Source organism: Epinephelus fuscoguttatus, linkage group LG20 (assembly GCF_011397635.1).
Source record: "Epinephelus fuscoguttatus linkage group LG20, E.fuscoguttatus.final_Chr_v1".
Lineage (NCBI taxonomy): Eukaryota > Metazoa > Chordata > Actinopteri > Perciformes > Serranidae > Epinephelus > Epinephelus fuscoguttatus.
The window spans coordinates 10,015,593-10,029,728 of NC_064771.1; the positions used below are offsets into that span (position 1 = coordinate 10,015,593).

Consider the following 14,136-nt stretch of genomic DNA (forward strand, 5'->3'; position numbering starts at 1 on the left):
GATTTATGGAAAGACAAATTGCTGTTGAGCTTTTCAAATGTATTCTTTTGCCGCTTTGAGCACCACAAGCTGAGTGTTATCTAGTTGAATTATACTCAAGAGAAGGCAGACATCTCTACGGTCGATAGCTCCAACACTCGGTTACTCACACCACAACTATCTCACAGGTAAGAGGAAAAATATGTTTTTCATTTGATGGTGATCTGTCTCTTTAACTGTATTTCCCAGAGTAAGTGTTACACTTGACATTGTGATGCAGAGCAACGCTGGGGTATATTAGCACACCTTAACTGGAGTTACATTCAGGAAACTTCCATTTCATCTTGTCTCATAGTAAATACGAGAATCCTGCTGTGCATTCATTCTGTTTACCTTAATTCATTGTGATAGAGAGCAGTGGTTGTGGTGAGGAGAAGGTTTGCAGTAGAGATGGCTGTGTTAGGTGTGCTATGACTTCTTTAATGTTGTTTTCACAATTAACAGTCTCCAGTGTCAGTAGAAAGTTCAGCTCATGAGGTCAGATTTATTGTGCTTTTGGGTTTGGGCAGCCTAAGAGTTTCTGCAGTGACAGTCCACTCTTCACACAAAGAGGAAATGTGAGGAATGGATATCAATCTCTGATGCCCAGAGGGATATAAATCTGCTGCAGACACACACCTGAACAACAAAAGTTGGATTAGCACATTCTAAGAAGTCAAAGAAGAAGTAATGTCAAAAACACAACTGCAGAATCAATTTGAAGTTGTTTTTCTGAAGTTGTTCTAGTCTCTGTCCTCACATCCCGTGCACAGAGACCTCAGGGGCTGTCTCAGACCCTCAAGAGAATCAAGCAATCAATGTAAAAACTTCAAGTGAAACCTCCTTTTTCCACTAACAATCAAACCACCACGGTCTAATGCGTGTGCTTAAAAATCCAAGCTCAGTTTAATGACTTGTTTTTTTTATATATATATTTATATATTATTCCTACAAATACATGGTTTTCAGCACTTTGAAAAACGTTCACTTTCCTCAGTAAACCAAGAAAGCTAGAAATATCCTACAGTGAAAAAAAAAAAGACAAAGACAAACCATTTTGACAAAAAAAAAAGAAAATCACAAAAAAGACATGAAAATAACAATCAAATGAAATTAAAAAACAACATCCTGTACAAACACTATGGCCCAATAATTTAAGAAAATAGTGTCTCTAAAACGTTCATATTGCTTTGTACCTCCACTGACCGGGCAAAGCCCACCCTGTGTAACACCAGACAATTCATATGACGACCACAGAGGGCGCCAAATCCCAGGTGCTGATGTCACTCCAGAGGTTACGGGGTCGAGCTGCAGCCAGTGGCATGCAGACGTAACCGAAGAGAAACAGTCATGTTTGTGTTGTTGTTTCGTGTGTTCTCTTCTTCTCTGGTTGTTTTGGCAGTAACAATACAAAGACAAGGGATGGTCACACTACTACAGTACTGCACTCCTTATGAAACCAAGGATGTTTTTACTGTTTGTTGTAGTTTTACCATTATTACTCTCTACAGCATTATTACTAGAACTATCACCATCACAGATACACGGTGTGCATCGTGTGTTTGTGTGTGTGGAGGGTTCGTCCAGCTGTGTGCGTGTGTGTGTCTGTGTGTTGCAGTATCAGTGTTCAGTGCTCAGAGCTTGTCTTCTCTGGGAAGAGTCAGTAGCTTGGGGTTGGTGTTGGGGTTTGGCGAGCCTCCGTCCTGTCCCGAACCCTCTCCAACTCCCAGGTCAAAGGAGTCCTTGGAGTCACTGGAGGGCGCTCTCCTCCTCAGGCAGGTGTCCCGGCTGGGCAGAGGGGGGGGCATCCCCAGTCCCCCCAGCCCCATGCCCCCCAGTCCACCCATGCTTGGGTAGAGGCCAGACTGAGGCTCCAGTCCATCAGGGGGGTCCACGGAGATGCAGGGCGGGCTCATTTTCTTCTTGCGTCGGGGCGAGGGCAGCGAGGTCTGAGTGGAGGTCTGGCTGTGGATCTGCAGGCTGTCGGCCCGCGACACAAAGCCGGAGGAGGTGGAGGTGGTGCTGCGCTGGGGGCTGGACTCCACTGAGGAGCACACCTCAACAGAGTGGCGTCGTGGGTCGTCCAGCCAGGAGTAAGGGCGGGGGCGGGGCAGGGGAGCACTGCGGCCCTGCGTGTCAGCGCTGTGGAACCTCTTCAGCTGCCTCAGACATGGACTCCGGCTCTCCAGGCAGCCTGCATAGCTGCTGTAACCCTCATTACCGCCATCGCCACTGTCCTCTGCTATAATATCATCACTGCTGGCCAACCCTGCCCGGGTAATGAGGGACACTTCCTGATCCAACTTCTCCTGTTGGTGCGGCCTGGCTGGTAAGGGTGGGGGAGGAGGGGATGGCGAAGGGGAGGAAGGGGTGTAGGAGGCGAGGCAGTGCTGGTCATGAAGCTGGGTGTGCACGCTGCTGGGGCGCGAGGGTTTAGGGGAGGCGCCTGGCGTAGCGGGGACCAGGCAGAGTGCAGGCTGCTGCTGATGATGGGAGCAGGGGGAAAGAGAGGTGGGGGAGTTGGAGGGGGATTGAGGGAGGCCCACAGAGGCCACATTCACTAGTCCTTCACTGCTCTCCCCTCCGTCTGAACACAGGGCCTCCTGAGAGTCAGTAGACACTGCAACCTTGAGGACGGGGCATGGAGGGGACAGGGGGAGGGATGAAATATTTAGGAGAGAAGGGCGAGGAGATGGAGGTAAATGTGCGGTGAGGGAAGGGAGGGGGAGATCAGGGGATCGGGGAGATGAGAGGGGAGACTAGTTAGTGAGAGGTGATGAGGATGAGAAGCAGTAGTTGGGGTCAGAGTTCACAGTCTAATCAGCATGTCCCCAGAGTCCTCTCTGTACTTCTTATTGAAGGCAGTGTGCGGCTGAAATGCATTGCAACACTGTGCCATGAATTATAAGCCAGAGGTTACACTGGATTACTCAATGGCAGAATTCCATATTACGATTTGTCAAGAGTAAGTTGGGTAAACAGCTTTTGACATTATTGGATGTGTTCTTTGGTTTTGTGTTATTAATTTACTGCGCAGTGCTTCTGTTGAGCCAGTATTTTGTTTTCACATCTGATAGGAATATTTGTCAAAGCCCCCCTCCATTCTTCAGTGATTATTGTTCTTACTTCACTCGGATGTCTGAGTGTCACTGCACTGAATGATGTATGTGCAGAGGTTTTTTTCACATTCATCTTCTGAAGAAGGAAAGTTTCTCTGTGCTGCTCGCCCTAAATCTCAGTTCAACATGTGCGTGTGTGCCAGCAGGACTTTGGGCCATGACCGGAGGGATATATCATGAAGCAACACCACTGGGTTAGGGAGGTATGTTGGGCCTAATAGAAGGTGGCTGTCTCTTAATCTGCCTGGATTGCTATGGTAACTGATGCTGGAGACCAAACCTGGAATAGACCAGTTTTTGTACTGAGTTTCAGTTTGAAATCGGCGAGTAGCCTCACTCTATAATCGATGTCAATCTATGAGCAATACAGATTCTCATCTGGGGGAACATGTTATAAATGCACTTAATCCAATTTATTGAGCTGTAACATTTCATTAGTGCCACCAAACGAAGCAGTGCAATTACAGTAGCACTTACTGTACGTATCATGTCGTTTTTTAACCATAGGAACCTAGAGTATTTGAGTGATGCAGAAAATCTGTTCTTCTCCCTGAACTCCGTGAATGTGTTTGTAGTGTTCTCTGGTCCATTTGCCCACACTGGCTCTCAAAGCTTTTTTATAAATCCACAGATAACATTATACTTTAATAGTTTACTACATTATTAATAAGTGGTGTAATGTCACTAAGTAATAACACTTTGTTAGAATATTTAAGTATTTCTAGAAAGTATATGCACTTTACTTGAATTTTTATATTTCTTAAACTTCTGCTTTTACTCCACCACATTTCCTAAATAAAATGTATACCTTAACTCCAATACATTTCCCCTAAGCATTTTCATTACTTCATTGCTTCACAATAAAATTGGAAGGTTTGTCAATATTCTTCAAAGGTGAAAGTAAGCAGCATGCACTTGTTTAATTTTAAGATAATGTGCTGAATTCGTCATTTGTCATTTGACTAATTTTAAGGGAATGCAAACAGAGCCTGAAGCAGAAAGCCTGGGTTAACAGAGCAAGTTGATAACCACCCATGTGATACCTGCTACCTCTGAGTGAGGCTTTAGGGTTTGTCAGTCCAGCTACTTCGTGCTTCGTAATACAGCCCTCTGATCTATGAAACTTACGCAAGAGTGATGTGGGAATGTAAAATCTCCAGGTCACATACACTGAGAATTGACTCTGTCCGACTTATGTATTTAACACTATGTGCATATTCTGGATTTTCTAATAAGGCGGGAGTGGATGCATTTTTAATAAATTAAATGACAAACTTAAATCAGCCTAACTTGTGCTGAGGACCTGTATCGGATGCAAATTATATTTCAAAACACAGTATTATTTATTTGTCTTAAAAGGGTTCTTTAAAAGGATGTGATGACTGTAAAATTAACTTCTTGTACTCAAACTTCCCTGACACTCTCAACATCACCATGGTGATTCTCTTGAAAAATCTTCTGCACAGTTTTTTACATATATAAAGATTGTGAAAACAGAATGCCCCTTCAGTTTGCTGGAATGTAATAAATACAGAGGTGTGTCATTTTCCTGTAAGTCATGCTACAGTTCAGTACTTTAGAGGAGGTGCCAACTGATGTGAATATTTCCATGTAAGGAGCTCATATCTGTTTTTTTCACCAGGAAAGTGTACGCTGCTTCTTTTCGATTGGACAGGAGGACTCAGCTGATTGAGCACCAGCTGACACAGTGAACTCTGAGCCACACCACCTGACCCTCTGACTTTTGACCATTCACACAAAACCCTGTAAACTGTCTGCAGTGCAGTTTGTAGTTCAATTTACAGCCAAATTCTGATCAGTGTTTCCGTACTGACGTCCTTGTCTCTGAACAAAACCGTCCACAGGGTGTGAGGCCAACAGTCAGAGGGTAAACATAATATGTAAACACTGTAGGAGAGGAAGCGTTAGTAAGCACCATGGTTGCTAAAACTCAAAAAATGACTCGTTCCTCACAGAAACAAACTTGGGGGGAGGAAATTACAATAATATTTGAATATAATTGAGTTGAATTAAGTCAACTAAAGTGTCTTGAATCTCTAGAGATGAGGAAGCAAAGCATGCATGAGTTTTAGGGCACTTTGAGAAATGTTTGAAATCATGGGTTTCCCTGCCTGAGCCTGAATGGTGGGACCACAGAGACACCTAGTGGTCAAAGATATCACAACCAGGCCAGGCCAATCACCAGCCACAGCACTACAACACCGAGAAACAAATCCTAACTGCAACATTACTAAGAAGAAATCACCCTGTCACACTTTTTTTAAAGTAAAATTGGGTTTAGTGCAATAACTACTGCACTCTGATCAACATCTATGTACCTATGTAGAGCTAATCTAGTCAATAGAAAAGTCACAAGTGCTCTATCACTGTGGTACTGTGTGTACAAAATGGCCAAATGCATATGGACAGCCCTCGCTGTTCTGTTGCAATCCCCTGAGTTGTACTGTTTATATTAGTAAGTGCACTGCATTGTGGGTAAAATTCTCAGCCAAATAATATCTTTGTCTGGCTTGAATACATTCTGTCTCTCAGCTACTGAAAAATCCACTGATGCAATGTTACACCCAACTCCTGCTGCTTAGGTTTAGAAGGATTAGTGAGGTTTCCTACAGGCAGAGTTACCTGTTATAGAGTTTAGATGCTTTGTGGCTGATGGTTAGCAGGAAATAAAAATCAAATGAGTGACAAAGGGGGAAAAATGAGGGAAGCCTGTGTGTTTGTTAATCTGTCTGTCTGTTGGTTGATGATCATGGAGAACAGTGTTTCTGAAAGGCCCAGTGGTAGCTAATGTCTGCTGTTTGTTGCTGTTTCAGAAACAGGAGTATCTGTGTTTGTGCAGTAGCTCAGGGTCGGGCGGCTTTTGGGACCAACTGAGCTGAGATCAGAAAGTTAACAGATACAGTATGAAGAATGAGACAGCAGATAAGTTAATAACAGATAGGAATACCAGGAAGAAGGGGAGAAAGGTGGAGGAAGAAAAGTGAAACTGTTTAGAACATGCAACAAGGAGAGAGTTGTAGGAAAGCTCTAAACCAATTTCTCTCTGCAACAGGGTTTCAGGGCCACAACTTGATGATAAAAAAAAAATGATTTCAAGTTGTAATATGTTTTTGCATATTAAAGGAATTTTGCCCACAAAATGACCATTTCATGCCTCCACAGTGATCAAAGAATCCAAAAACAGAGAAAATTCTTGATAAATTGCAGTGAAAGGGGTCCGTGTTTAACAAAAGCAAAACTATATCAAAGCATCTGTTTACAAACTCTCACACAACTCGTGCAGTGTAATCCAAGTCTCATTTATCCAGTCGAAAGACAGGCCTCTCTGACAGGGAGCTGAACTAAAATTTAATTTTGTCTATGCTCTCTTCAAAGCCAGACTCCATTGACAAAAACAGTAATTTTACCTCACTGAACATGGGAGCTGCTGGTCTACCTCTGCCTTGATCAGTTAGTTAGTTTATGTTGTTGTGTGACTTTGCTTAATCCAAACTAACCCTTCAAACTACAAGAGTCACACAATAACACAAACAAACCAACTGATAAGGCAGTGGTAGACCAGCAGCTCCTGTGTTCAGCAAAACTATTGTTTCTGTCAGTGGAGTCTGGCTTTAAAGAGAGCACAGATAACTTTCACTTTTTAGTTCAGTTCCCCGTCAGAAAGGGCTGTCTGTCTGTCTGTTTGGGTATTACTGAGCATTCGACAGGATAAATGAAACTTGGTTTATAGTGCACTGAGTTTTGTAAGAGTTTGTTCAGGAATGTTTTGATATAGTTTTGCTGCTGTTTAAAACGGACCCACTTTTCAGTTTTTGGATTTTTCGTTTTGCCCTGGAGGCATGCTAGAAAAAAAAACTTTTCGTCAAGAATTCAAGGTAACACAAGATGAGTAATTTATATACAAAAGGTGATTTGAGGAATAAAGTATTCCTTTCAATAAATCATAGATATGTATGTAATATTTCTAAAAAAAATGAAGACACAACAACAGCCCTCATACTCTAAGTTTTTATTCACATCAAACACTCCAGTTCAGCTTTTTGTCTCTCCTAGAAAGCTGCTTTAAGCAGTGAAATCACCCTCTGTAGTGTTTGGTGTGAATCAAAACTTCCAGATCACTGGGGCTAAATGGCACATGGATGAGAACCACTAAGCTGTCATCACATACAGTACAGACACAGACAGGCTTTAAAAGTGATTTCGGAGTAAAGTGAAAATCAGAATCAGTGCGATTTAGTCACCTGTCTGCGAAGCGTGCGGCTGAATGTGTGTGTGCGTCTGGGAGGGGGAAGTCGTGGTATACTCTCCGAGTCTGAGTGGCTGTGGGGGCTGATAGGTCTGAAGAGGTCTGTTGGAACGGTCAGCTGCTGGGAACGCTCCTCTGGTTGTGAACGCACCGAGCTGCTGGAGCCTGCACACAAACAAGCACAGCACTGAATGTGAAACAAAGCAGGTACAGCAGGTGTGTTTGTTCTCAAAGGATTTTAGCTGTATCTTACTTGGTTGATGTCAAATTTCATTATGTTACAAATCAGGGCCTACTGTGTCTGTCCTATTCAAATGAGGTGTCACAAACTCTGGATCAAAACAAATAAATAAGCTCCCAAGCTACACCTGTGGTCTCTCACAAAACAGTAAATAATGCTCAGGTGTTGTTTTGTCGCAGGGTGCTTGTTTCAATTTACTGTGACATTTGCTGGAAATAAAATGAAAACTGTATCATACATTACCTGACTGGGACCTGTGGGTGCCCAGTATGTGCTCAGGCCCCTGTGTCTGTGCTAGAAGATGTGCTGAAGCCACGGTCGTGTTGCCACATGGCTGCAGGGGGAGGAACATGTAGCTGTCGTTGGGCAGGGAGTGTGTGCGTCCCACCGTGGGCTTCCTGACGCTCAGCAGGTTGTCCTCCAGTGGCTCCCCAGGATCTAGCTGCTCCGGCTGTGGAAAGAGAGAAGAGAGTCAGGATCTCTCTGGGGCTGGAAGGATTGGGGCTACTCTTTAACTCAAGCTCTTTCACACTCTTTTTAGCAAATCACAAGTTGAAATCTTTGTGAGCAAAGAGGCGGTGGTCATTAGCATACACAGAAAACAGAGAGGATCTTTGCATGTTGGAGTTGACTGGCACAAAGCTGCCACAGATCACAGAAACGAGACTGTGCTAGGCTGAAATTTTTGAGTGCTTTCTTTTTTCAAGCGCAACACACTCTGCGTCTTATGTCTCCATTTCCCCCGGAAGTCATGTAACTTTACGCAAGCCTGCTCCGTGATTGTGTGTCAGCTGGGGCAGTGTCCTGCAGCCTGACCCATTACAAAACCAGTTCACATTCATCACAGAGCTACTGGAGCTCCAGCGCACTGTTCACCCCAGTAGCAAACACACAACAACTCTGAGAAGAGTGAAAACTACCACAGCACCAGAGGACAGAAGACAAGTACAAGCACAGAAGAAGACTGATAGGAAAGGACCGTGAGAAAAGACGTGGACTCACATGTAAAGCACAGAGGATAAGGACAGTAAACCAAGGAAAAGAAGAAGGAAGGAAAAGGAGGTTACAGAAAGAGAGAGAGAGAAGAAAGGAAATCAAGAGATAAGAGTAAAAGGAGAGAAAACTTCAAACTGGCAGGTGAGGAGGCGCACTACTCTACTGGACTGGACTGGACTGGACTGGAGAGTAACACACATTAGGCTGGAAAGGTGGAATGAGAAAGAGAAGAGAAAGCTGGAGGGCACATGGTTAGATTCACCAGGGTCTTTCAACGCCTCTTGTACTCCTCTACCTCCTCACCCCCCTCCTTTTTTTTTGTGTGTTCGTCCCAGCACAATCCAATTAACAGCGACTTCATCTCATGTGTTGGCCGGGCTTCTCCTTTTTCTGAGATTGCCAAGGTTACAGTGACCCTCTCTGGGGAAGACATGTGACTACAAGGGAGTGATGTGATCATTAATGAGCCAAAGTGGTTGTTAATTATATCCTGACAGCTAGTTGACATTTAATTCATTTTCAGCTTAAAGTGGAGGATGACCTTTCAATGACAGGGCCCAGTGGGACAGGATATCATGGAGGAATGTATAGATGAGTCCTGGTGAGGATGAATACATAAGCTTCAGTGCATGACAGCTGACAAATAATGGATGAGGTGGTGAAAAAGAACGCTTTGATGTGAAGCAGCGCTGGTCCTTCCAGCAAGTCCATTATTTTCTAGATCCAGACATTTTGGATGCATTATTGTGCTACCATGAATTCAGCTGGAACCATTTGTTTTCAGTGGGACACAAAATAAATAGTGTTGCTTTTGTGTGTGCACTTAAGCACTGATTTATAATGGTGGTTAGACTTTATAACCCTCAACAATGGCTTACGTATTCTTAAATATGATTTTAACTCACACATGCCAGCCACATGCATTCATATTGTTCACGTATAAATATTTTGGGTACCACTCATATTATGGGTATGCCATTTCCTGGTAATTCCTCAAAAGTTTCCTGGTAAGAATGATGTCATTTGGGGCTAATTATTGAGAAAATCAAAACAAACTTCTGAATTACTTTAGTCAGTTATGTTTGGTTTATAAGCCGCAAAAGGTCCCATACTGTATGTTCATAAGTCATTTATTATTGGGCACTTACTGTATACTGTATGCTTTTAGACAGATTTACCCTTTTCCATGTGCTGCTGAGCTGCTGTACACCACGGATGAAAAGACTCTTAACGTACTGTGAGCAATATAATGGAATTACTGAACTGGAAGTGTACCAACTGAACACTTTCTCCACTGCACCTACAGCTAATAACAAATGACACAGTTGTTTTTCAAGACCTTTCCTTTCAATTTACAGTTACGTATTGGACTAACTATTGGAAACTATTGGACCTGCACAATGAGATGAAGGGGTGAAGAACTCACAAATATTCTCCTTTAATTCCTGAATGAAATATCTGTCTTAAAAGAGCTTTAGCTGCTAAATGCTCCACTAAGTTCAGCTAACTGCTAAGTTTTTCTGACTGTTTTTTTCCAAGCTGCTTATCAAGCAACAATAAAAGCAGTGAGACTCAATCAAAACTGAAACATTGCAGGTCAGAACACCAAAACAATTAGCTGAAAAACCTTATAAAGCTCTGTAGAGCTGAGCATAGCTACAGGATCAGAGGATAAATCTCGGTGGGTTTATTAGTTTAAGCAACACCTTTCATATTCTGGTCATGTGATCCATTATTACAGGTTCTGTATGCAGCTTTTAGAAAATCCTTGTTAGTAATGCCATTGTTGACCATTATGTAAATCACAAGCGAGCGCCTGGGCATCGAATTGGTGTTTAATTCAGCGTGTATGTGATCCATCAACCGGCACATATTGTAGTATGAAATCCTAATTTTTTAAATGACTCACCTCTCATTCCAGCAGTCTGGTCCCACTAAAACAGCACAGCTAACCAACAGAGGCTGGTGGCGACAAAATGTAAAGTCCATTTAAGACAGATTAGCGAGCTAGCAATTTGTCCGCATTAACAATCCAGCTAACATTAGCCAGCTAAAACCACAACATCACGATATTTTTCACGTCAACGTTTCCTCTCACATTTCTTTTTTTCAGCACCAGCACTGCTGTACTTATGATATGGGGCACTGAATTTAATGAATAAACTTTTGTCAGACCACAAATGGGACAAAAAATTACCAGCTACTGCACCCTGAAATCTGTCTGCTTCACTCCGTGCCGCTAGGACACTAGTTTGCTGGGAGGAGAGTGGACGGCAGCTCTGGATACAGACCAGACAGAGCGGCCAGCACTGAATTCTGAAAGTTATGATAACATTAACTGAAGGTCCATCTCTGGGCCGCCGTTGTTAGTCGTTTATTCACGTTAGCTGTCTCCATTTGGTAGCTAACTTTAGCTAGTGTTGCATACTGTTTGGTGCTGCAGGGGAGCTGAGGAGTGGCAAGGAACTAAAGAGCGTGCATAATCGTCAAGTCCTTTGGATTCGTCCTGAGTCCTTTACATAAAATCAGTCCGCAGGTTGTCATATGCAACAATGAAAGGTAAATACAACACTTTTAATATAATAAAGATTATAGCTGCATTATATGTTTTTGGTTGTGCTGGGACTATAGGTGAATATTAGCTGTTTTGCTAATTTTGCATGCAGTTGCTTTCCCTCTGTTATTCTACACCTGTTACATCCCTGTGCATGAGAGTAGTGGGGGGACAAGTGGCTTTGGAAGTCCCCTGGGAAAGGAAACACTACAAGATACTGCAGAGGGGAAGAGGAGGAAGAGGGATGGAGAAAGAGAAAGAGAGGAACTGTCAGTACATTGCATTCCAGAGTGGTTAGAAAGAGGGGGTTAAAATCGTCAGGGGCCGAGTCGTCTGTCAGAGCTAGGGACCAGGATTTCTCAGAGGCCAGAGACAGAGCTTCCATCTCCGCTAGAGGGATCTAGGCAGGAAGAGACAACGGCTGGTGAGCAGAGAAAACAAACGCACACTCCGTGCAACACATAAAGATAAGGACGATACACACAAATAAGACCTGTGGCTAACAGGTAAATACATGTTCAAAACAACATATATAAAGCTGGAGGTATGTAGCAGAAAGGAAGAAAGACAAAGCAAAATTTAAACCACATGGACACATTTAGACTTTTTAAACGATTTATCATTGTGTTGTGGGGTTACCAACAGTTGTATTATGACAGGGTCCAGACACACGAGCACAGCCTGATGATTCTGGACAGACAAAGTGTGTAATGTGATGCAAATGAGACAATCACACTCTTCCACAGCAACAAACAAGCAGACAGGGAGGGGAATCATTGATATTGTGTGTGCTGTTATGCGCAGTCAGTTGAAAACTGTGGAGGCGTAGAGTCAAACAAAACGCCTCTAAGTGCCTATCCTTGTTTTGATTTAATCTACATCACTGAACTGTGCAAACGTTGCCGTCAGTCTTGCAGTGTTTAGAGGCCTTGGGCGTTTGTGGCTTCTGTAAGAGGAGATGCTGTATATTTGGCCTTGTACCTGCTTTAACAGGGGTAATGCTTTCTGACAGGCAAATGGGCCCTCTGAGCAGAGAGGGGCAGGGCCCGAGACTCAATGGAAAACATTTCTGCTAGCATATCAGGAGGAGAGAGGTGGCCTATGGCATCTAATAATGACATCTCAAACCCATTTAGAGCTTTTAGAAGATGGGGTTTTGCAATGCTAATGTAATTGGCCAAAATTTGCCTTCAAATGTGGAAAAGAGGCACCCAGATGCATTATTCAGTGAAACAGTGATCCATAGCTTATTGATTGAGCCATAACTCTGCAGACTTGTGTGCAAGAGTGTGATGTCCTTGCTTCAGGAATGGTGTTTGGCAAAGGATGGATTCATATATATAAACACGCAGACATGCTGTGCATTATGTACATACAGACACAAACAGTGTGTGGAGGAGACAGAGCAAACTCTCAAACATGTCACTGAGGCTGCTGAGCCAGACCAAAAACCTGCCAAGCACGAATGAATATAAGTGAGTGAGTACGTGAGTGAGGGGATGAGATCATAGCTGAGGCGGGATATGACGCACTGCACTGTGGTGGGCAACAGGGCTGGTTAGAAAGGGGAAAATATTCAATGTGGAGGAATGCCAGTACGGTAATGGCTGTAGGGCTGCACGATATGTACAAAACATCACATGTTTTTTTCCATGAATTTTATGAAATGAAGCTCCACGGACTAAATGTATGCAAAGCTGTCTTTTTACTGTGCAGGCCAGGAATTCTGTACTTTACAAACTTTATTCATCTTTAAGTAATTTAGTGTGGTATTGAGTCATAAAATGTTATTTTCATTAAAATAAGTGGTGAATTCTGCCAATAGTGGTGAGATAATTTCACCTGTTCTCAATAAAAATCTATTGTTCCAAGAGTCAACCAAGCTCATCTCCATACTTGTAAGCTTCTTTATTTAAAGGGTGAGTTCACCCAAATTAAAACAAGACATTTTCTTACTTAACTCTAAACTGTTTTTTTGCTTGTGACCCCTTAAACAAAATTAAATCTATTTGCGACCCCTAATCGCATGTCAATGAGCTGGAGTCATTTCAATTTAAGTGTAATTTGCCTTTTTTTAAAGGCCTAGTTGGGGCTTTAAGAAGATAAGGAGTAGTCTGAAAAATAAGCGTCATTTTGAAAAACAGACTTTGGTATTCTGTTTTAAATTAAAGGGGAACACCTCCAGTGTTATTTCCATGATCTGGGAAAGTTCAATCAATATTTGTGAGCAAACTTTATACTTTATACTTATACTGTTTATGTTCACTAATAGTTTTGGACAGTCTTAGACCACAGGAGTACAATGTCGGAATTTTGAAAATAGGCACAGTTCCCCTTTAAAGGGAAAAACATATTTTCAACATAGTGCTGAGATGCTTAAAGACACAAGACATGTCAAGAAAAAAATAAATAGCCATATCAGTAACTACATTGAAAATCAATGCACCTAAATAGTCCTTTCTGCAAATCAGAATCTTAACTTCACTGGCACGCAGGTAATACTCTACCAAAAACAGATTTGTAGATCCAAACAAGACTGACTCACTTTAAAACTCATGGAGGTCAATAAAATTTTGTTTGTGCTGCTCACAGCACTGGAAAATTACATTTAAAACCACAACATCTCTCTCTGGAATCATTGTTCCCACTGATGATCCACAGAACACCCTGTGGAAAGTTTTCATAGGGACTATTTCCTCTGGAGAAAGTAGTTCCACTGAGGTCTGTGGATTATCCTAAGTGACCAGGACATTGTTTCTGAAAGGACATGTAGCTGTTTCATTTTTAAAACCTCATTATTAAATGCTGTGAGCAGAATAACAGAAAAACATAATTCCTTTCATGTTTGTTGCTCTGGGAGTGGATGCACAAATGTCAATGTTAGATATATCAAAATCTGGGCTAGACTATTTGTATGGCTTGAGACTACTGACTGATAAAA

At 42.5% G+C, this 14,136-nt stretch overlaps 1 protein-coding gene across 12 annotated transcripts in view; it reads right to left on the reverse strand.

The window, feature by feature from the left end:
* Positions 1–408: 408 nt before the first annotated feature.
* The window catches only part of cacna1g (calcium channel, voltage-dependent, T type, alpha 1G subunit), a 213,037-nt gene continuing 199,309 nt past the window's right edge, over positions 409–14,136 (reverse strand). For 10 of the 12 annotated variants that reach the window (XM_049562754.1, XM_049562752.1, XM_049562757.1 and 7 more), the window contains 3 exons: positions 7,889–8,096; positions 7,400–7,569; positions 409–2,645 (listed from right to left, as the gene is read on the reverse strand). In XM_049562754.1, coding sequence (XP_049418711.1) covers positions 1,653–2,645; positions 7,400–7,569; positions 7,889–8,096 — 1,371 coding nt within the window. In that variant the 3' untranslated portion in view covers positions 409–1,652. The other 2 variants (XM_049562755.1, XM_049562756.1) reach the window with 2 other exon arrangements.